Source organism: Hyperolius riggenbachi, chromosome 11 (genome assembly GCF_040937935.1).
Source record: "Hyperolius riggenbachi isolate aHypRig1 chromosome 11, aHypRig1.pri, whole genome shotgun sequence".
NCBI classification, from domain to species: Eukaryota; Metazoa; Chordata; class Amphibia; order Anura; family Hyperoliidae; genus Hyperolius; species Hyperolius riggenbachi.
In genome coordinates this window covers 156,162,458-156,185,150 of record NC_090656.1, presented here as the reverse complement: position 1 = coordinate 156,185,150, position 22,693 = coordinate 156,162,458, and the positions used below count along the sequence as shown (strand labels likewise).

Genomic DNA, 22,693 nt, shown 5'->3' with positions numbered 1-22,693 from the left:
TCCAGTAGTCTGAAGGACAGCACCCCTGCGACCCACCCAGTGTGGGAAATATTAAGGTAAATATACAGATTGGGGTTGTTTTATTTTTTTTATGGGCATACGTCCGTATAATCTTTTTAATAACTGAAGGCTCTAGTTGAGCTGGGGGGTATTTATGCTGCCGCATATCTGCTATGCAAATTTTTTATCTTTTAGCTTCCTGTCCAGTTGTGGGGAGGAGAGACAAGTCTCAAGAGGGGGTGCTGTCCTTCAGACTACTGGAAAAGACTTTACCGTAAGTAAATGTGGTCTTTCTAAAGCCTTGAACATCCCACGGAGCACTGTTCAAGCGATCATTCAGAAATGGAAAGAGTATGGCACAACTGTAAACCTACCAAGACAAGGCCTCCACCTACACTCACAGGCCGAACAAGGAGAGTGCTGATCAGAAATGCAGTCAAGAGGTCCATGGTGACTCTGGACGAGCTGCAGAGATCTACAGCTCAGATGGGGGAATCTGTTCATAGGACAACTATTAGTCATGCACTGCACAACGTTTGCCTTTATGGAAGAGTGGCAAGAAGAAAGCCATTGTTAACAGAAAAGCATAAGAAGTCCCGTTTGCAGTTTGCCACAAGCCATGTGGGGGACACAGCAAACATGTGGAAGAAGGTGCTCTGGTCAGATGAGACCAAAATGGAACTTTTTGGCCAAAATGCAAAACTGTGTGATGGAAAACTAATGCTGCACATCACTCTGAACACACCATCCCCACTGTCAAATGTGGTGGCAGCATCATGCTCTGGGGATGCTTCTCTTCAGCAGGGACAGGGAAGCTGGTCAGAGTTGATGAGAAGATGGATGGAGCCAAATACAGGACAACCTTGGAAGAAAACCTCTTGGAGTCTGCAAAAGACTCGAGACTGGGGCGGAGGTTTACCTTTCAGCAGAACGACCCTAAACATAAAGCCAGGGCAACAATTGAATGGTTTAAAACAAAACTTATCCATGTGTTAAAATGTCAGTCCAGAACTAAATACAATTGAGAATCTGTCGCAAGATCTGAAAACTGCTGTTCACAAAGTCTGTCCATCTAATCTGACTGAGCTGGAGCTTTTTTGCAAAGAATGGGCAAGGATTTCAGTCTCTAGATGTGCAAAGCTGGTAAATACATACCCTGAAAGACTGGCAGCTGTAATTGCAGCAAAAGGTGGTTCTACAAAGTATTGACTCAGGGGCCTGAATAATTACGCACACCCCACTTTGCAGTTATTTATTTGTAAAAAATGTTTAGAATCGTGTGTTTTTTTTTTTATTTTGTTTCTTCCACTTCTCATGTGTACACCACTTTGTATTGGTCTTTCATGTGGAATTCCAATAAAATAGATTCATGTTTGTGGCAGTAATGTGACAAAATGTGGAAAACTTCAAAGGGATCGAATACTTTTGCAAACTACTGTATATAAATTCCAGACAGTTCCTATATCGATACCTACACATTTCTTCACGGCTTTAAAATCTGTTGTAAGCAAATTTATCTGGTCCGCACGCACGCACGCACGCACACACACACACACACACGTACGTCGCCCTGTGTAATACAATGTAACTATGGAAAGATGGATATAATTTTAAAGCTCTTTCTGACGACACATAAATCGTCACCCTACGCCTTTTAGTTTTCTCTATTTTCGCGATCGAAATCGTGGCCGCGGCAATTTCAATTGCGAAATCTAAAAGGCGTAGGGCGGCGGTTTATATATCACTGGAAAGAGGAGAAAGAGAGCTTTAAAATGATATGAATCTTTCCATAGTTTCTGCACTGCTCGGAGTTCCTTTAACCTATTTTAGTTCCTGGACGTAGAAACTACGTCCAGGAACCATGTGCTCTCCCGCGGCCAATCGCGCGCGTGCACGCGCGCTCCCGGCCCGCTGTTCGTTAGCCGGGTAATCAGTGAATCGGGCTATGGTGCCCGATCACTGATTCCTCTCCCCCGCTGAAAAAGCGGCAGCTTCTCTCGGAAGCTTCGCTTTTTCTGGCTGTAGCGTCCCCCATGCGTCTCTCTAAGCGTATGTTACGCTTAGAGTGACGTCATGTAAACAAACTCATGGCCGCCATCTTGTGGCCAAAAAGTAATACTAAAAGTAAAAAAAAATAAAAATCAACACACATTTACATTATAAACCTATTGTTTACATCCCACCCTCCCAAAACTACCCAAATAAAATGTTTAATATAAAAAAAAAAAATTTATTACAATAAAAATAATGTAAATATTTACCTAAGGGTCTAAACTTTTTAAATATCAATGTAAAGATGAAATATTTCTATTTTATTTATTTTAAACTTGTAAATAGTGATAGATGCAAAACGGAAAAAATGCACCTTTATTTCCAAATAAAATTGTCGCCATGCATTGTGATAGGGACATAATTTTAACGGTGTAATAACCGGGACATATGGGCAAATACAATACGTGAGTTTTAATTATGGAGGCATGTATTATTTTAAAACTATAATGGCAGAAAACTGAGAAATAATGAATTTCTTCCATTTTTTTTTTCTTCTTCTACCTGTTAAAATGCATTTACAGTAAAGTGGCTCTTAGCAAAATGTACCCCCCAAAGAAAGCCTAATTAGTGGCGGAGAAACAAGATATAGATCAGTTCATTGTGATAAGTAGTGATAGTTATAGGCTAATGAATGGGAGGTGAACATTGCTCAAGTGAAAACGACGGAACGAGAATGGGTTAAAGTGGATTCTGGTTAAAGCTAATTGTCAATCTTAATGTAATCAACATTTAACTGGTGATATAAGAATTACTCCCACTTGAATTGGGAAAAGTTTGCCTGGTTGCGAATTGAACTGAAGACAAGAACTTGGGTCACTTGCTGAGGTGAAGTACTTGTATGTTGCCCTATTTCTGCAGTGGTACTTCTCTCAAGGTTGTTAGGTTAGTGGAGTAGGGATGGTTAAGGGATCAAAGCCTATCCAGGTTTTAGGAGAAAGCAGGGGCGCCGCCAGGCACCAAGCAGGCCAAGCAGCTGCTTGGGGCCTCACGTTTTTAGGGGCCTCGGAGGCTCCGTGACGTCACACTGTTGCCCGCACTGACGCCGCGCCAGCTTTGGGGTTAGTTACGCTCCGCCCATACAATGTCATGGCCACACCCAACCCATTTTTCAGCACGGTGCGCCGCGAACACCCCCCCCCCCCCAATCCCACCCACGCCCATTTTTCGGCACTCACGGACCCCCAGTCCCCGCTCCACCTACATGTCATGGCCACGCCCACTTTCTTGAGGAATGGCCACACTCATTTTTCGCAGGATAGGGCCACTTCCTGCACTCCGCTTGGGGCCACAAAAACCTTAGCTGCACCCCTGGGAGAAAGGGGGTGGGCTGGGATGTTGGGTTGGTCTGCTTCATGGTCAAAAGCACATAGCCAATATAGGTCTAAATGAACTCTGTTTAAATTCTAAGATCCATGTTCCCTGATCTTAAGTTATATGAAATTGCACAATCCTCAACTATGTATCCTTGTACAGATCCATCTTATAGGCAGAATGATTCTGGCAAAAATACTACAATGCAATGTACTCATGATTTTTAAGTGGCTACAATCCTAATAAAAACTTGTTTTTTTTTCATTATAGGCAGATGAAGTTAAAGTTAGCTCTGTGGATTTCAACAGAGAATTTATAACACATATGATTCCCAAACTCGAGTGGGAGGCACTGGTGGAAACTGCAGAAAGTGTAAGTGAGTCTAATTGGCACATACACTGTGTGTGTGTGTGTCTGAGAATACTGTAGCATTGCTTTATAGTAAACGTCAAGGGACCTGGCCATGTAGTTTACTTTTTAATCACTTCACTACTAAGGGGTTTATCCCCTTGTAGACCAGAGACATTTTCACCAGGGTCTCTAGAGGGCTCAGAAGTTATAACTTTCCCTGTTTATTCTTCTCTCAAGAAAATGTATCATGCCCCAATGAGTAGATCCAGAAAAAAACATCTATACCAATAGGCCTGAACGATTTTAGGAAAAGATTGAATTGCACGATTTCTTTTCACTTGCGATTTCGGCTCCTATCCCATCAGAATTAGCAAGGAATCAAATAAGATGTGTGCATGGGAACCTTAGGAGCGTGTTGTACCCCTTTTATCAAGTGGTGCAACGCTGGCAATTCAGTTGGTTCTCCAATTAGATCAAACACATTAAGGACCAGGTGGGACCATTGGGGAGCACTAGAGCAGATTAAAGCAGACTGCCAACTTTAGTGGCACAGCAAGTGACCATGCATAACAGGGTGATGATATATTCATTGCATGCATGGCCAGTGTATGGAGGCGGGGTTGGGGTGTGTGATGTTGCTGCCGGGGGATTGAACACTGTGGACTGGAGTGTATGAGGGTGGTGGCGGGGTCTGTGTGAGACAATGGAGAGGAGAGCGCAGAGCAATGCATGCCATATAGATGTATGAAGGCAGGGGAGCCTTCTGTGATGTCGCTGGGCTGAACAGTGAACACTGTGTACACTCAGAGCCTGTGGAGTTTGGGGGGGGGGGGGGGTAATTGGCTTTTTTTTTTTATCAGATATCTGATCAGACATCAGATGTAATAGTTGAACCCTCAACATTACACACGTGGGGGTTGGGGCAAGGACAATTTACAACAGATTTCAGCATGAAGTAAAGTGTAGTGTATGGGCAGGCAATAGATCGCTATTTGATCAGAGAGGAAGCTAGCTAATGGTCGATTAGGTTGCAATCGACTGATATGGCCCCCTTAATCATACAGGCAAATGAGCAGTTAATCAGACAAACATTTAGCAGCAGCCTGCATCCTGACAAGTCAACGTATCTACATTGCATCTGTCTGACTGCTGTCATTATCGCTTACACGTTATTCTGATCCTTTATTTTATTTTTTGCTCAACAAGAACAAAATGCTGTTTATTGAAAATTTACAAAGTACAAAGGATGCATCAGTCAATTTGTAAGAACAAGGTGTACGTTTGAAGGTACTGATAACAGAGAGAGCATAAGGTAAAAAAGACAAAGAAACTAAACCAAAAAGCCCACCTCTCACTCAGCCATCATCCCTCTCCTAGACGCACCAATTTTGGAAAGGATCTGGTCTCTGATCAGTTCTGGGTCTACATAATCATGCACGGATAACAATTTACCCCAAATCATCTCAAATTTTTCATTTCAATGGCCCCTCTTTGGGCATAAATTATTATTTTTTTAAGTTTTGAAGCAGCATTAATTTGCCCCACCCACATTGCCAATGTAGGAGAGGCTTCCTGTTAAGCTGACATCAACAAACACTCCCTATTCAGACTGAGACCGTTCTAGGAACAGTTGTTTGGTACAGTAAGTCTGTTAAATCAAGCACACCTGACCAGTATCTGCAAAGTCTTGGGCAATGCCACAATATATGGATAAGATCACCATGATCTCTCTTATGCTGGGCATACAATGTGAGGTTCTTGTTATCGATCGAGCCGCTGATGGCTCGATTGATAATTTCCGATGTGTCCGATCACCGCGCCGGATCAATTCCGCGCTTGATCCCCGCAGGCGGAGACGAGCGGGAATCGATCCGGGCGCCGCGGGGACGCACCGGAATCTATCAAGTGGCTCGATTCCAGCGCATAATCTATCCGTGTATTCCCAGCATTACACCTGGGGCAATCCGGCGAATCAAGCAGGCCAATATGGAACAATCGTTTTGGAGTAAAACGGGTCCTATGAACGATTTGAAGCTGCAAACATTTTTGAGTGGTGTTTACTGAGATAAGAGGAATGGCCTGAAGAGCCATCCAGTGCAAGAGAGAGAGAGCTTTCCAAGAACTGTATTTTATTTGGATACAACAGGTATCAAGACCCCTCCTCCATGGCAGTTTTGTTGGAAGGAACTAGGTGGGGGTTGTTGTTTGGTTTTAGCTGTAATCAGTACAGCCGTTGGACAAAGCCAGACAAACAGGCTTCTGTAAACTAGGTTTCCACTACAAAGTGGTGCGACTGCCGCATCGCATCACTTCCGCCGCCGGCCGCATTGAGGAGATGGGACGTGGCTGCAGGCGGATGCAGCCGTGCGAGACAGGGCTGTGGAGTCGGGCAATTTTGGGTGCCTGGAGTCGGGAAAAAATGCTCCGACTCCTAATGAATTTGTAACTGTAATTAAAATAGAAAATATGACAAAATGTTCTATTTCTCAGATAATAGTCATTAAAAATAATGTATATATACAGTAATAGCTGTGCTTCGTCCACAAAAATAAACCAATCAAAATTAGTTACTTGTGCTGCTTCAATAAAGCAGTCCCCGTATTTTTAAGGTCAGATATACATATCTGATTGTGACTGTATATATGATGTGTACACAGGAATCTCTTATATATACTAAATAACATCTATGCTGTAAGTATAAAGCCTGATGTGTAGCCGTGTCACTAATAGAGATGGTCAACGAGATGGAAATAATTCTGCATTGATGCTGATTTATGCAAATGTATGCACTCCCTTTGCTGATGAAATCAAATAATTTGATATGTTGTTAAAATTTGGTTTGGTGACTACAAATTAAAGGGTAACTGAGACGGATGTAAAGTAAAGTTTTATACATACCTGGGGCTTCCTCCAGCCCCCTTCAGGCTAATCAGTCCCTCGCTGTCCTCCACCACCCGGATCTTCTGCTATGAGTCCTGGTAATTCAGCCAGTCAGCGCTGTCCGGCCGCATGCCGCTCTTACAGCCAGGAACATTCAGCACCTGCGCAATAGTGCTGCACAGGTGTAGTATGCTCCTGGCGGCGGAGTGTGTGCATGCGCACTACGCCCGACTGGCTCAAGGACCTGGACTCATAGCAGAAGATCCAGGTGGTGGAGGACAACGAGGGACTGATTATCCTGAAGGCGGCTGGAGGAAGCCCCAGGTATGTATAACTTTAATTTCATCTGTCTCAGGTTTACTTTGTTACACAGTAGTACTATACTCTACATATGCACTCCCCACAGAGCTGCAGGGAATCCACTGAGAATGCTGTGCACATTGAGGTGTTGTCTGTTTACAATCTCCTCATTCCCCTGCAGAGTACCTGCACATCATTCTTACATGCACCCACACTTACATTGCCTAGGGCCTGATAGATGTTCTTTTTTCCGGTTTGTACCTTTTTACAAGTACTCTTACCAAGGACTAGTTTTAGTCTAAAGGGAATAAATATAGTAGTCTACATATCCTTCTCACTTCAGTTGTCTTGTAAAATTCCTAAGCGTTGGCAGTTAAGGGACGAATTTCATGTTACATACTTTTAATCAACAAAATTGTAATATGCAAATTAGAGGAGTCGGAGTCGAGTCGGTAGAATCCTAAACTTCGGAGTCGGTAGATTTTTGGACCGACTCCACAGCCCTGGTGCGAGAATCAGCAGCATGCTGCAGATTCTCTGATCGCTCCGCACAACATGCACATAGTAGAAACTCTTCCATTGCCATGCATGTGTTTCAACACACCTGCGGTGTGTTGCGGCTATGTAGCCGCATCGCACCGCTCCTTGTGGAAATTGGTCCTTGTGGAAATTGGTCCTTATATGCAGATGTTGTGTGGCTGTAAAAAGTCATTTATGAAACGCAGGGTTTGCTTAATGCTAGGTACACACCATACAATTTTCTATTAGATATTCTGTCAGATAATTTCCAACATGTTGGAAGTTATCTATCTAACAATCTATCTGCTTAGCAATTAGGCATTGTTCTACTCAGCAGGAGATAACCAGAAGACAGTCCACCAGAGATGATGACCAGTCTCTACAGAAAGTAAGCTAATGCAGAAAATCTAACTGAAAAATGTAAAGATACATACACACGTCGGATTTTCATAAATGACCCGTCGTTTGAACGTCCGGTCGTTTGGACGTCAAATCGGGCATGTGTACAGTCCGTCGTTCAAATCCAGTCTTATCAGCTGAACGACAGACCGTACACACACCCAATTTGATGTCCAAACAACTGGTCGTTCAAACGATGGGTCGATTGCGAAAATCTGACGTGTGTACGAGCCTTAACAGAAAATTGTATGGTGTAGGCCCAGGCTGATTAGTAATAGATTCACTGCAAATCTCTCATAGCAACATAAATGTCCAGACAAGCTTTTCCATGAAGGCACACATAAAAATTACACAGTTTATACTGATAAAATACAACACTACCTCCCTCTAAAGCCTCATATATTCTGCATCAGAGCAATTTTCACCTCCCATTCATTTGCTAATAACTTTATCACTACTTATCACAATTTATTGATCTATATCTGTTTTTTTTCCGCCACTAATTAGGCTTTCTTTGGGTGGTACATTTTGCTAAGAATTATTTTTTTATAAATGCATTTTAACAGGATTAATAAGAAAACATTGAAAAAAGTCATTATTTCTCAGCTTTCATCCATTATAGCTTTAAAATAATCCACGCTACCATAATTAAAACCTATGTATTTTATTTGCCTGTTTGTCTCGGTTATGACACCATTTAAATTTTGTCCCGATCACAATGTATGGCGCCAATATTTTATTTGGAAATAAAGGTGCATTGTTTCCGTTTTGCGTCCATCACTATTTACAAGCTTATCATTTAAAAAATGTTCGTAGTATACTCCCTTCAAATGCATATTTAAAAAGTTCAGACCCTTAGGTAACGATTTGGTTTGTTTTGTTTTTGTCTTGGTTTTTTTTTTAATTGTAATTTTTTTTTTTCATAAAAACAAGTGTTTGGGTAATATTTTGGTGTGGGGAAATAGTTCATTTTTAATGTTATATGTGTAAATTGTTATGTAAAAAATATGTAGATGTAGTTTTACTATTTCTTCATTTTTTATTTCCCTCCTTGTGCTTCTCGCTAAGCTGAAGTACAAGGGGATGCGGAAATTTTTCCGGGCAGAAAAACTGAAGCCTCTTGTAAGAGCGCTTCGGTTTTTCTGCGGGGGAGACGGATCGGTGATCGGGAACCATTTTCCCATTCACTGATCCCAGGGCTACCGGGGGACACGACGGGGGCGTGATCGTGCCGGAGAGCGGCACCGCAGCAGAACAGCCAAATAGTTAAACTACGTCAAAAGGCGTATAACTGCCTCCAAAGAGGCATGCATATCTCTCAAATACATTAGCGTGTCATCCGCATAAAGCAAGATTTCTCCTCCACCCCACTATATTGAAACACCACTGTATCCTGTGACCTTTTTGTTTTCTGGTTGAACTTTTGTTCTCTGGTTGAACTCTATGGACGTATGTCTTTTTTTTCAACCAAAATAACTGTAACTACACACTAGCTTTGCCAATGGCTCCGTTGCTATGGCAAACAGCAAAGGGGACAGAGGGCACCCCTGCCTTGTGCCACAGTGCAACTGGAAGAACGTAGAAACAGACCCATTAGCCCGAATAACAGCCGAGGGAGAATTGTGGAGTATTTTCACTCATTTAATAAAAACAGGACCGAAGCCCATTTTGGCCAAAGCAGTATTGAATGGAACTATTTATATGCTATCAAAAGCCTTGGCTATATCCAATTACATGCTACCTCTTTTCCCTCCATTGTCAGCTGGCACTTGCAGATTAAGATGGATAAATTGTGCAGAATCATCAACTCACAGGAAGATGGTGAAATATTGCAACAGGATCTGGATAGGATGGCTATATGGGCACATACATGGCAGATGAAATTCAATATTGAAAAATGTAAAGTCATGCATTTTGGTCGTACCAATGGTCTAGGAGTACTCATCGACAACAAGTTAAATAATCGTATTGAATGGCCAGCCTCTGCAGCTACAGCTCATAAAACTTTGAGCTGCATTAAAAGGGAAATAAAAACTTGAGATGTTGGCATAATATTGCCTCTGTTTAATTCTCTAGTAAGGCCACATCTGAAATATATAATTCAGTACTGGGCATCACATCCCAGGAAAGATATTGCAGTTTCAGAGCAGGTGCAGAGACGAGCAACAAAATTGATGCAAGGTATCCACAAGAAAGGTTAGATAAACTGGGTTTATTTAGTCTAGAGAAAAGACGCCTTATGGGCAATATAAAAGCTTGGCAGATAAGCTTTTTGTCCCTAGGCTTTCACAAAGGAGTAGAGGACATGATCTGCGCATGGAGGAAAAACTTTTTAGCCATTTATTTAGGGAAGGGTTCTTTACAGTAAGAGGGATTAAGATGTGGAATGCATTGCCACAGGAAGTAGTTATGGCAAATTCTATATCTGCATTTAAAAGGGGGCTTAGATGCTTTTCTTGCATTGAAAGACATCCATGGCTATAATTACTAGGTAATGCCCAGTGGTGGCGTTCCTTTGCCGCCACGGCCAGTTCCAGCTCCTCCAGAGTCACTGACCCCTCAAATAGCCGTCTATCCTGCTCTGACAAACGAGACTAATTAATCCCATTAACAAAGTCCTCCAATTCAGGGCATATGGGGAAGCTCTAGATTGATATGTCAGAATAGAATCTATGTAATTCGGCCACTGTATCCCCTACCACAGCTCCTGTCAGGGTTTAACCACTTGAGGACCGTGGGCTTTACCCCCCTTAAAGAGAATCTGTATTGTTAAAATCGCACAAAAGTAAACATACCAGTGCGTTAGGGGACAACTCCTATTACCCTCTGTCACAATTTCGCCGCTCCTCGCCGCATTAAAAGTGGTTAAAAACAGTTTTAAAAAGTTTGTTTATAAACAAACAAAATGGCCACCAAAACAGGAAGAAGGTTGATGTACAGTATGTCCACACATAGAAAATACATCCATACACAAGCAGGCTGTATACACCCTTCCTTTTGAATCTCAAGAGATCATTTGTGTGTTTCTTTCCCCCTGCAGTTCTCATGCACTGAAGTTTCAGGCTGCTCGTTTCTTCATGCAAACAGCTTTGCCTTTGTCTGTAATACGTCAGTATGTGAAAGCCCAGCCAGCTCAGAGGACTATTTATCCATCTTGTAAAAGATAAGAGAGAAGAGAGAAGCTGCCCTAATCAAAATAATACACAGGCAGTGTGCATAGAGGGACCTGGAAGGGGGAGTTCATAGCAGAACCACAACACTGAAGAACTTGGCAGCCTTCCAGACACAGGCCGCCAAGTCTGACAGGGGAAAGATACATTGATTTATTACAGAGACTGTGATAGTACAAAGTGCTGCAGTAAGCTAGAACACATTAGAATAGCTTTTGGAACTTGTAGGATGATAAACAGGATGCAATTTTTGTTACGGAGTCTCTTTAAGGACCAGGCACTTTTTTTCCATTCAGACCACTGCAGCTTTCACGGTTTATTGCTCGCTCATACAACCTACCACCTAAATGAATTTTGGCTCCTTTTCTTGTCACTAATAAAGCTTTCTTTTGGTGCTATTCGATTGCTGCTGCGATTTTTACTTTTTATTATATTCATCAAAAAAGACATGAATTTTGGCAAAAAAAATGATATTTTTAACTTCTGTGCTGACATTTTTTTAAATAAAGTAAAATTTCTGTATACATGCAGCACGAAAAATGTGGACAAACATGTTTTTGATACAAAAAACCCATTCAGCCTATATTTATTGGTTTGGGTAAAAGTTATAGCGTTTACAAACTATGGTGCAAAAAGTGAATTTTCCCATTTTTCAGCATCTGACTTTTCTGAGCACCTGACATGTTTCATGAGGGGCTAGAATTCCAGGATAGTATAAATACCCCCCAAATGACCCCATTTTGGAAAGAAGACATCCCAAAGTATTCACTGAGAGGCATAGTGAGGTCATAGAAGATATTATTTTTTGTCACAAGTAAGCGGAAAATGACACTTTGTGACAAAAAAAAAGTTTCCATTTCTTCTAACTTGCGACAAAAAAAAAAAATTAAATCTGCCACGGACTCACCATGCTCCTCTCTGAATACCTTGAAGTGTCTACTTTCCAAAATGGGGTCATTTGTGGGGTGTTTACTGCCCTGACATTTTGGGGGGTGCTAAATTGTAAGCACCCCTGTAAAGCCTAAAGGTGCTCATTGGACTTTGGGCCCCTTAGCGCAGTTAGGCTGCAAAAAAGTGCCACACATGTGGTATTGCCGTACTCAGGAGAAGTAGTATAATGTGTTTTGGGGTGTATTTTTACACATACCCATGCTGGGTGGGAGATATATCTCTAAATTGTTTGATTTTTTTTTTTTTACACACAATTGTCCATTTACAGAGAGATTTCTCCCACCCAGCATGGGTATGTGTAAAAATACACCCCAAAACACATTATACTACTTTTTCTGAGTACGGCGGTAGCACATGTGACACTTTTTTTTGCAGCCTAGGTGCGCTAAGGGGCCCAAGGTCCTATTCACAGGTCATTTTGAGGCATTTGTTTTCTAGACCACTCCTCACAGTTTAGGGCCCCTAAAATGCCAGGGCAGTATAGGAACCCCACAAGTGACCCCATTTTAGAAAGAAGACACCCCAAGGTATTCCGTTAGGTGTATGGCGAGTTCACAGAAGATTTTATTTTTTGTCACAAGTTAGTGAAAAATCACACTTTGTGAAAAAAAACAAAATCAATTTCTGCTAACTTTTGACAAAAAATAAAATCTTCTATGAACTCGTCATACACCTAACGGAATACCTTGGGGTGTCTTTTTTCTAAAATGGGGTCCTTGTGGGGTTCCTATACTGCCCTGGCATTTTACAGGCCCAAAACCGTGAGTAGTCGGGAAACCAAATGTCTCAAAATGACTGTTCAGGGGTATAAGCATCTGCAAATTTTGATGACAGGTGGTCTATGAGGGGGTGAATTTTGTGGAACCGGTCATAAGCAGGGTGGCCTTTTAGATGACAGGTTGTATTGGGCCTGATCTGATGGATAGGAGTGCTAGGGGGGTGACAGGAGGTGATTGATGGGTGTCTCAGGGGGTGGTTAGAGGGGAAAATAGATGCAATCAATGCACTGGGGAGGTGATCGGAAGGGGGTCTGAGGGCGTTCTGAGGGTGTGGGTGGGTGATTGAGTGCCCTAGGAGCAGATAGGGGTCTAATCTGATAGGTAGCAGTGACAGGGGGTGATTGATGGGTAATTAGTGGGTGTTTAGGGTAGAGAACAGATGTAAGCACTGCACTTGGGAGGTGATCTGACGTCAGATCTGCGGGCGATCTATTGGTGTGGGTTGGTGATCAGATTGCTCGCAAGGGGCAGTTTAGGGGCTGATTGATGGGTGGCAGTGACAGTGGGTGATTGATGGGTGATTGACAGGTGATCAGGGGGGGGGGGGGTATGGGGAGAATCTGAGGGGTGGGGGGTGATCGGGGGGGGGGGGCAGGGGGGGGATAAAAAAATAGCGTTGACAGATAGTGACAGGGAGTGATTGATGGGTGATTAGGGGGGTGATTGGGTGCAAACAGGGGTCTGGGGGGTGGGCAGAGGGGGGTCTGAGGGGTGCTGTGGGCGATCTGGGGCAGCGGGGGGGGGGGGGAATCAGTGTGCTTGGGTGCAGACTAGGGTGGCTGCAGCCTGCCCTGGTGGTCCCTCGGACACTGGGACCACCAGGGTAGGAGGCAGCCTGTATAATACACTTTGTAAACCTTACAAAGTGTATTATACACTTTGTATGCGGCAATCCGGGTGCTAGTAACGTTACGGCGCGAGGTGGGCGGAGCCAGTCCCCGGCGGCCGATCGCGTCACGAATGACGCGATCGCGCCGCCAATGCCCGTAAAAGGACCGCCGCCATTTGTCAATACGGCGGTCCTTGCGGGGTCCACTTCCCGGCCGCCAATTGTCTATACGGCGGTCGGGAAGTGGTTAATAGTGCCGCTATAAAATCGTTGCCAGAAGATGTTCCATCTTTTCCCCTTGATCAAAAAAGGACTGTTTAGTAAAAAAAAAACCTCTTGATTTGCTGTACTCAAAAGCATTTTCTCATATTGTTTGGTACCATTAGCCAGCTAGTTCTATTCAATTCAATGGGATCTGAAACATATGTCGCCTCCGTAACTGCAAGCTTATGGGCTTTCTTCCACTCAATGGATACCCCCTTCTGTCCATTAATGGCCTTAATAAATAACCCACGATCATAGGCCTTAAATGCGTCCCAAGTCCAGCTAGATTTCTTAAGGGATTCATTCTCTGCAAAAAAAAAAAAAAAATACATACAAAACTTTAATATCAAGATGCGTGTGATCAAAGAAAAACGAAAGGAGTTCATTTTCCAAGGAGGCCTAACAGAGGAAGTGGAATCGCCCATCTTCACACTAATAATCAAGGGAGAATGGTCGGAGAGACCCCTAGCAATCATAATACTTTTCTTGTAAATAGGGGAGCATTCCTGGATTAATAATTGCCAGATCGATTCTCTTCAGTCATATACAACTTATTAACCTGAGCGTTACGCCGCTCAGGAGGTTTTGCCAGTTTGTGCCCCCCAGCAATTCCATGCCTGAAAACCCTATAGCTAGCACTAGCCTCCCTGTACAGCTGCGGTCTTCACTATGGGGAGGATCGCACATGTCATGATGTCTCCGACTTCATGCGCAAACCCGATCCTCCCAAAAGAGATGGGGGGGGGGGGGGGGTAATGTATGAACGCGAGGATCGGTGGGTTTCTGGCACTTGTACTAGCTAGCCTAGTGCTAGCTAAAGGGTTTTCAGTCATGGCATCTAATTTATTCTGCGTGGGGGACTCCTGGGGCCAGGAAGCGGTATGTCTGACACAGTGTCGGGCAGATCGATAAGGAGGTTAAAACAGGAACAGGTATGTTGTTCTAAGCATTTCATCCTCCAGTACGCCACCCATCCCATTTCTCCAAGAATTTTGTATAATTGCTTATATCGGGGGGGGGGGGGGGGGGGGGGAATGGGGAGGGATCTCCGGGATGTCTCTATTTATCCCACTGCATATCTAAGCAGCAGTTAAAGTCCTCCATAACAAGAAGCGGAACATGAGGCTTAGTCTGTAAGTAGGGTAGCAATAGCTTAGTCGTATTGAAGGAATATGGTGGTGTGATATAGAGGGCCACTTGAATACATTCAATTTTGTATAATCTACAGTGAAGGAGCATATATCTACCTTCCTTATATATATATTGGTATATATATATCGGATTGCACATAATATCACAGTGAATTAATAGGGACACCCCCCCTAGAAGTAGAGGTATGCGTGGAGTGAAAAGAATGCGAAGCCCATTACCTTTTCAACCATTTGACTATTTCTCTCGTTAGGTGTGTTTTCTGCAGACTATAAATTGCCGGGGCATGTCTACCCAGGTAAGAGATCACCACCTGTTTCTTAGTGGCATTAGAAATCCCCCCTGTACATTCTAACTAAGAAGGGTAAATTGCACAACAAAGACAAAATAATATACCTATCTATCTATCTATCTATCTATCTATCTATCTATCTATCTATCTATCTATATATATATATATATATATATATATATATATATATATATTTGTTATGAAACAGGGAGATGACCTGTTACTCAGACTGTGCTTTATCATTAGTTGGAAAGCATCTTTCTCTAACCATTCCAGTGTATGGCCTTGAAATGAGACTCCAGGTTCCTCCTTCTGGTGAAACACAATCAGCAAGAAGTTTAAAAGACCCCACCCTGCCCCCCTGCCTTCAGTATTCTTGTGTTTCCGCCCTACCAGGAGACACAGTCAGCTTCCAGATAGTCTGGATATTAAGTTATACAGGTAGCTATTTGGAGGAACCCATTCCTTTCTTGGTCTGTGATCAGGCGTTGGGAGAGTGATTCCTAACCTGTGCTTAACTAGATATCCATCTAGATACTGGTAAGCCGTGCGTGCATGGAGAGAGACTTACATTTGGCTATGCAGCACGGCGTTCGCCTCCTGGAGAGTCCATGTGGCTGCCATTGCGGAGACCTGGCATAGAATGGAATGCGGAAGTGTTGTGACGTAGACGCGCGCGGCGCGTAATTGCGTCATTTTATGCGTCCGGGAGGCGGATCAATGCGGAGATCTCGGCTTACCTTAAATGAACACGCCGCAGACTCAAGCAAGAAGTAGACACGCTGCCAGGCATGGCTTCCGGCGCCCCCCCCCCCCCCGCAAAGCTATGGAGCAGGAGATGCAGACGGGTGCGGAGGCTGCAAAGAACACGACCACTCCCTCAGACAGCTCGGCTGTGGTAATGTATAAAGCTGCTATGTGGGGGTTTCATGTGTAACATGCATATTTATTAAACAGACACTCGGGCTGATTGCAGGTTATGTCTTTGTTTTCTTTGAAGGACAAGGCTGATAGCAAGGCTAGAAGTAAAAGATGTCCAAACTGCCAGATAAAGTTGGATTCTACATGGCCAAAAAATTTATGTGGAAAATGTTCACATAAGATAATGTCCTCAGAGTCAATCTTAATGGTTAAAGAATTCATTGAGGCTATGAGACAGGAAATCAGAGGAGAGTTGAGAAAATTAAAGGAGAATCTTTCTCAAACTTCTCCACAAAATGAAGGACAGGAAATTCCTGGGCCGTCTGGTGTTAATAGAATTTCACCACCTCCTAGAAGTCTGGAAGAGGAAGAAGGGGAGGACGAAGGGCAGGCAGTAGAGTCATTAGAGGAGTCTAATATAGCCTCTGCGGATGAGTCTGGATGAGTCCGAGACAGATAGTATTAACCACTTTACCCCCGCCCGTAACGGATTTCTCCGTCCCTTTTTCCATCCTTTAACCCCCAGGGACGGAGAAATCCGTACTTTGCGCACTCCCGCCGCTGCTCCCGCTCGTAAACACGCCGCCCGCCGCTAGTAAACACGCCGCCGCCCGCTCGCCCGGAGATCAATGAACGGGAAAATCCATTCCCGTTCGTTGATCTAAGCCCCACAATGATCCGCTGCTCTCCTATGGGCGCGATCATTGTGAGAAAAAACAAACACTCACAGCCTCCTTGTACTTCCTGCGAGCGCCCGGAAGGACGCTCGCAGGCCGCAATAAACAAAAAGTTACTGTTGCCATCTTGTGGCCAAACAGTAACACTACACCCTTAGCATTTTTTACATAGAAATAAATTTGTTTTACGCTAAAAATTAACTCATTACCTTCCACACTCCCCATTTTTTTTTTTTTTTTTTTGTAATTAAAAAAAAAATAAAAAATTTACAATTAAAAAAAATACATAAATAGTTACCTTAGGTATTGAACTTTTTAAATATTTACGTCAAGAGGGTATAACACTGTTACTTTATAAACTATGGGCTTGTAATTAGGGATGGACGCAAAACTGAAAAAAATGCACCTTTATTTCCAAATAAAATATTGGCGCCAAACATTGTGATAGGGACATAATTTAAACGGTTTTATAACCGGGACAAAAGGGCACATACATTTCATGGGTTTTAATTACAGTAGCATGCATTATTTAAAAACTATAATGGGCGGAAACTGAAAAATTAATTTTTTTCCCACATTTTTCCTATTTTCCCATTAAAACACATTTAGAATAAAATAATTCTTGGCATAATGTCCCACCTAAAGAAAGCCTAATTGGTGGCGGAAAAAACAAGATATAGTTCATTTCATTGTGATAAGTTATGATAAAGTTATAGACGAATGAATGGATGGAGCGCTGAAAGGTGAAAATTGCTCTGGTGGTCAGGGGGTAAAACCCCTCAGTGGTGAAGTGGTTAAACGTCGAACACCTAAATTCCTGCACCAGAGGAGACACAGGAACTGTTAAAAGCAGTATATACTACGGAGGATATTAAAGAGGAAACCGCACAGACTTCGAACAAGACAGAGTATATGGAGGTCTTATGCAGCAACAAAGTAGAGCATTCCCAGTACACCAGTCATTAAAGGACATTATTTTAACGCAGTGGAAAGAGCCCGAGCGTAGATTATTCATACCAAAGTCAGCCAAACGCAAGTTTCCCTTTAAAGATGAAGAGCAAAACAAATGGATTACATGTCCAAAGTTAGATGCTTCATTATCGAAGTATTCCAAGCAGTCAGACTTGTCTTTTGAAGACGCAGGGACACTGAAAGACCCGATGGATAAAAAAATTGAAGCATTAATTAAAGCGTGGGAGTCAGCAGCGTTTGGTTTTAAAACAAATCTGTCGGCTGCATGCATATCTAGAAACCTTAAGATTTGGCTTGAAAATTTAATAGATAAGGTAGTGACAAAAGAGCCACTGGAATCATATTCAGTGTCAATTCCAGTAGTGCTCAAAGCGATTTCTGGCAGATGCAACAGCCGAATCCATTAGGATTACGGCTCCGTACAACAGCATTATTAAATTCAGCACGGAGAGCGGTCTGGTTAAAGGCTTGGGAAGGAGACTTAACCTCAAAAAATAAATTATGCTCACTCCCATTCGAAGGAGATTTACTGTTTGGCCCTGAGCTGGAAAACATATTAAAAAGATCAGCGGAAAGAGGGAAACAGTTTCCTAATAAAAAAAATAAATACTTTCTTTACGAAATCCTTTCAGCAGAGAAAAGAGAAGGGAGAACAGCGTAAATCTACACCCTTTCAGAGAAAATAGTTTCCCAAGGGTAGAGGAGGAGGTGGCTTTGTCCTTGGGAAATCAGACCACACAAAATCGACCAAGTGACTCGGAGGTGGGAGGGAGATTGACATATTTTTTGAAAGAATGGGAAAGCATTCACCCAGATATTTTTGTTTTAAACATAAAAGAGGGCTATCGCCTAGAGTTTTCGGTTCTGCCTCCAGAGTTTTTTTCTCAATCCCCTCCCAAAAGATATAGAAACAGCAATAGGAATGAGAGCCATGATCTCATCTCTATTGTCAATGAAAGTAATCATAGAAGTCCCGCTGCAGGAGAGAAGCAAGGGGTTCTACTCTCATGTTTTTTTGATAAAAAAGCCCGACCGGCAAATTCCGTTTTATTTTAAATTTGAAAAAACTAAATCTGTTTTTGAAGTACAAAAGGTTCCGGATGGAGAGCATCTATTCGGTTCGACAGATTCTAAACAAAGGGGACTTTTTTATAAATCTAGATTTACAGGATGCCTACCTCCATGTACCAATCTGGGAGAAGCATCAAAAATATTTGAGGTTCGCAGTGAAGGTGGGCACACAAAGCACTTTCAGTTTGTAGCCCTCCCTTTTGGAATAGCCTCTGCACCTCGTATATTCACGAAAGTTGTGTCGGAAATAGTGGGCCCTTTAAGATTGCAGGGGATTGTATTAATCCCCTACCTGGACGATCTGTTGATACATGCCCAGTCAAGGGAAGTGCTAGAAAATTACAAGAAAATAGTAATTTAAACCTTTTCCAGGCTAGGATGGCTCATAAATCTTCAAAAGTCGAATATAGATCCGAGCCAGCAGATAAGATTTCTGGGATACCAAATAGATTCAACCCGAAGGAAAATTTTTCTCCCTCAGGACAAAAGAGAAAAGCTAATAGAAGCAGCATAACAAATCAAGAAACAAAATACAGTGACAATTCGACAAATCATGAGACTGGTAGGGTTTATGACATCAGCCATGCCAGCGGTAACATGGGCCCAGCTACACAGCAGGAGATTACAAAATTTTCTCCTAGAAAAATGGGACAGGACACAAAAATCTCTCGACAAACACGTGTCAGTCACAGAAGAGATAAAAGAATCATTAAATTGGTGGATGCAGAACAACCTGCAACAGGGCAGACTTTGGTCACAGCAGGATGTAGTAAAAATGACGGACGCGAGCAGTAGGGGTTGGGGAGCAGTATGCGGCTCGTGGCAGATCCAGGGGATATGGAGCAAGGAACAAGAACTAGAGTTCTCAAATGCAAGGGAGATGAGCGGTCCAGTTGGCATTGCAGAAGTTTCACCAACAGATTCAGGCAGAGAGGTGTTAGTGTTATCAGAAAACATCACCACAGTATCGTACATAAACGAGCAGGGGGGAACGAGAGTTCAGGGTCTGTTGAACATAAGTATGCAGATGCTCGAGTGGGTAGAGAATAGGGCACTATCAATCTCAGCAGTTTACCTAAAAGGCAGTCTGAACACAGAGGCAGACTATCTCAGCAGGAACACGATAGAGCAGTCAGAGTGGGCTCTAAATCAGGAAATATTCGAGCAGATACAGGAAAAATGGACAAGAGCGGAGGCAGACCTATTCGCAAGCCCGAAGAACAAAAAGTTGGAAACATTTATGTCACTGTGCAAGAACAGTCAAGCAGTAGCCATCGATACACTGTCTCAACCCTGGCCATACAGAACAGTGTATGCGTTTCCACCGATACAATTGATAGCAAAAATACTAAGAAAGTGGAAAGAGGAAAACGCAAACATGATTTTAGTGGCACCTTGGTGGCCCAAGAGAGTATGGTTCAGCCACCTATGGGTAAGATCAGGAGGTTAATGCTTCAGACTCCCAGACAGGAAAGACTTATACTTCAGACTCCCAGACAGGAAAGACTTACTACATCAGGGTCCCTTATATCACCCAAATCTGGAAATATTCAGGTACACAGCTTGGTATCTGAAGAGGTCCTAAGAGCTAAAGGTTTGTCAGAAAAGGTAATAAAGACCCTCCTAAAGTGTAGAAAGCCAGTCACGCAAAAAATCTACAGTAAAATGTGGAAGGCCTTTGTATCATGGTGCAGAAAGAAAAATAGAATGTCAGATTCTATTTCAGACATTTTAGATTTTCTCCAGCAGGGGGTAGAAATGGGTCTTGCAGTGAGTACATTAAAGCGGATCCGAGGTGAACAACTAACTATAACAAGTAACTTGTCTTTGTATCTTATCTAAAATTTAGATGGTTTACACAGTAAATCTAGCTGCATACAGCTTAAACAATATATGAACATTTCTTCCTATGACACAATGAGAGCTGCCATGTTAGGCTTGCAATCATTACACAGGTAATTAGCTATGCATCTCCACACCTCAACCTGTGATAACGCCACGCCCCTCTCCTCCCCTTGTCTCTGAAATCCTGTGCATGCTCAGTGTGAGCTGGGGAGAATGGCAAAGAAGAGACAGGAGGGTAGGGGGGTATAGGGGTGACAGGAGGGGGAAGGTGGCAGAGAGGGCCCCGCAAAAGGAAGGGAGGATGGCAGAAAGGTGACAGGTGGCAGAGAGGGGGTCAGCAGGCAAGGAAAGGGTGGCAGAGTGAGGTGGTAGTTGAGGAGGGGAGAGTAGATGAGAAATTCTAGCAACATGCTGAAGGTGATGGGAGAGAGTGGAAAAGTGGTGACAGGCTGCAGCATGGTGAGGGTGAGGAAAGGGTCGTTCAGGGTGGGGAAGGGGGTTGTGAGAATTCTGGATGGGGGAGCAGTAAAAGCTGGAGGGATAGTCGGGGGCCGCAGCTAAAGTACCACCTGACATCCAATCCTCCAGCTCCAGGCAGTGCGGCTGCTATACAAATTCTTCCCTATCCCTCCCTCACCATGGCCCCCCTCCTCTGCCTGTGTGCATCAGAGCGCAGCGTCTCTTATCAGCGCTGCTCCTGGACGTTCCCTGTGTTGAAGCCGTGCAGGCAGAAATTATGGTACACCGTCCAGCCAGCATCTCTTACCACTTCCTATTCTCTGCATGTCGCGTTTACACAGACATGCAGTGAGCTGCTGGCTGGACGGTGTACCATAATTTCTGCCTGCACGGATTCAACACGTCCAGGGAACGTCCAGTAGCAGCGCTGGTAAGAGACACGCTGTGCTCTGATACACACACAGGCAGAAGAGGGGGGCCATGGTGAGGGAGGGATGGGAGCAAAGCTGATGGAGACTACACGCTGCGCTCTGACACGAGGGGGGTTCATGATGAGTGATGGAGGAGTGAGGTCGGACCCCCCCCCTCCCTGCATCCTCACTACACTCTGTGTCCGGGTGTCACTCCTCCTAGAATCACCACTGACTGTGCTACTCACGCTAGTATCGCGAGAGTTCAGCAGCTCCAGACTTGAATCACCGCCTCTGCCTCCTCCTGCCTATAATTAGATCCCATGACCCTTTGCATCCCAGGACTGAACGCCACGGCGTTAGATGCGCTGGGGGGCGTGGCTTAATATTATTATAAGGTTTTTATTGTGAAATCTATTTTAAAAAAAGCTATTTAAAGGGTTTAATGCCCCCAAAATATGTCCACCAGCACAAAAATGCGGACATGCTTACTTGGTCTCGGATCCACTTTAAGAGTACAGTGTAGAGCATTATCTTTCTTTTTAGATAAGCAGCTGGCTAGGGTCACGCTGATTAAAGATTTTTTTAAGGCTGTGGAAAGGTCAAGACCAGTTAAATTGAGGGTTGCACCACAGTGGGATTTACCATTAGTATTGCAAATGTTGATGGACAAACCATATGAACCATTGGAAGAATTAGATATTGGAAGACTTACACTCAAAGCTTTATTCTTAACAGCAATCACCACAGCAAAAAGAGTGAGCGATATGCAGGCTTTTTCTATTAAGGAACCGTTTCTAACTATATTCGAAGATAAAATAGTTTTATTGCCGGATCCTAATTTTCTCCCGAAAGTGGTCTCTGACTTCTATAGAACTCAGCAGGTCATTTTGCCTTCCTTTTGTCAAAACCCGTCCAATGAAAAGGAGAGGAAATACAGCTTCTTAGATGTCAGGCGAACTATACTTCAATATCTCAAAAAGACGAGGGAGTTTAGAAAGTCAAGTCATCTCTTTGTAACATACACAGGATCCAACAAGGGTACCCAAGCCTCAAAAACACTTGCAAGGTGGTTAAAGAAAGTTATTAGTG

General features: G+C 43.3%; 1 protein-coding gene across 3 annotated transcripts in view; it reads left to right on the top strand.

The window, feature by feature from the left end:
* Window positions 1-22,693, top strand: part of TRMT112 (tRNA methyltransferase activator subunit 11-2) — a 63,746-nt gene that overhangs the window by 9,445 nt on the left and 31,608 nt on the right. For 2 of the 3 annotated variants that reach the window (XM_068261595.1, XM_068261594.1), the window contains exons 2-3: window positions 3,634-3,735; window positions 15,208-15,252. In XM_068261595.1, coding sequence (XP_068117696.1) covers window positions 3,634-3,735; window positions 15,208-15,252 — 147 coding nt within the window. The remainder of the gene's footprint in view (window positions 1-3,633; window positions 3,736-15,207; window positions 15,253-22,693) is intronic. The other variant, XM_068261596.1, reaches the window with a different exon arrangement.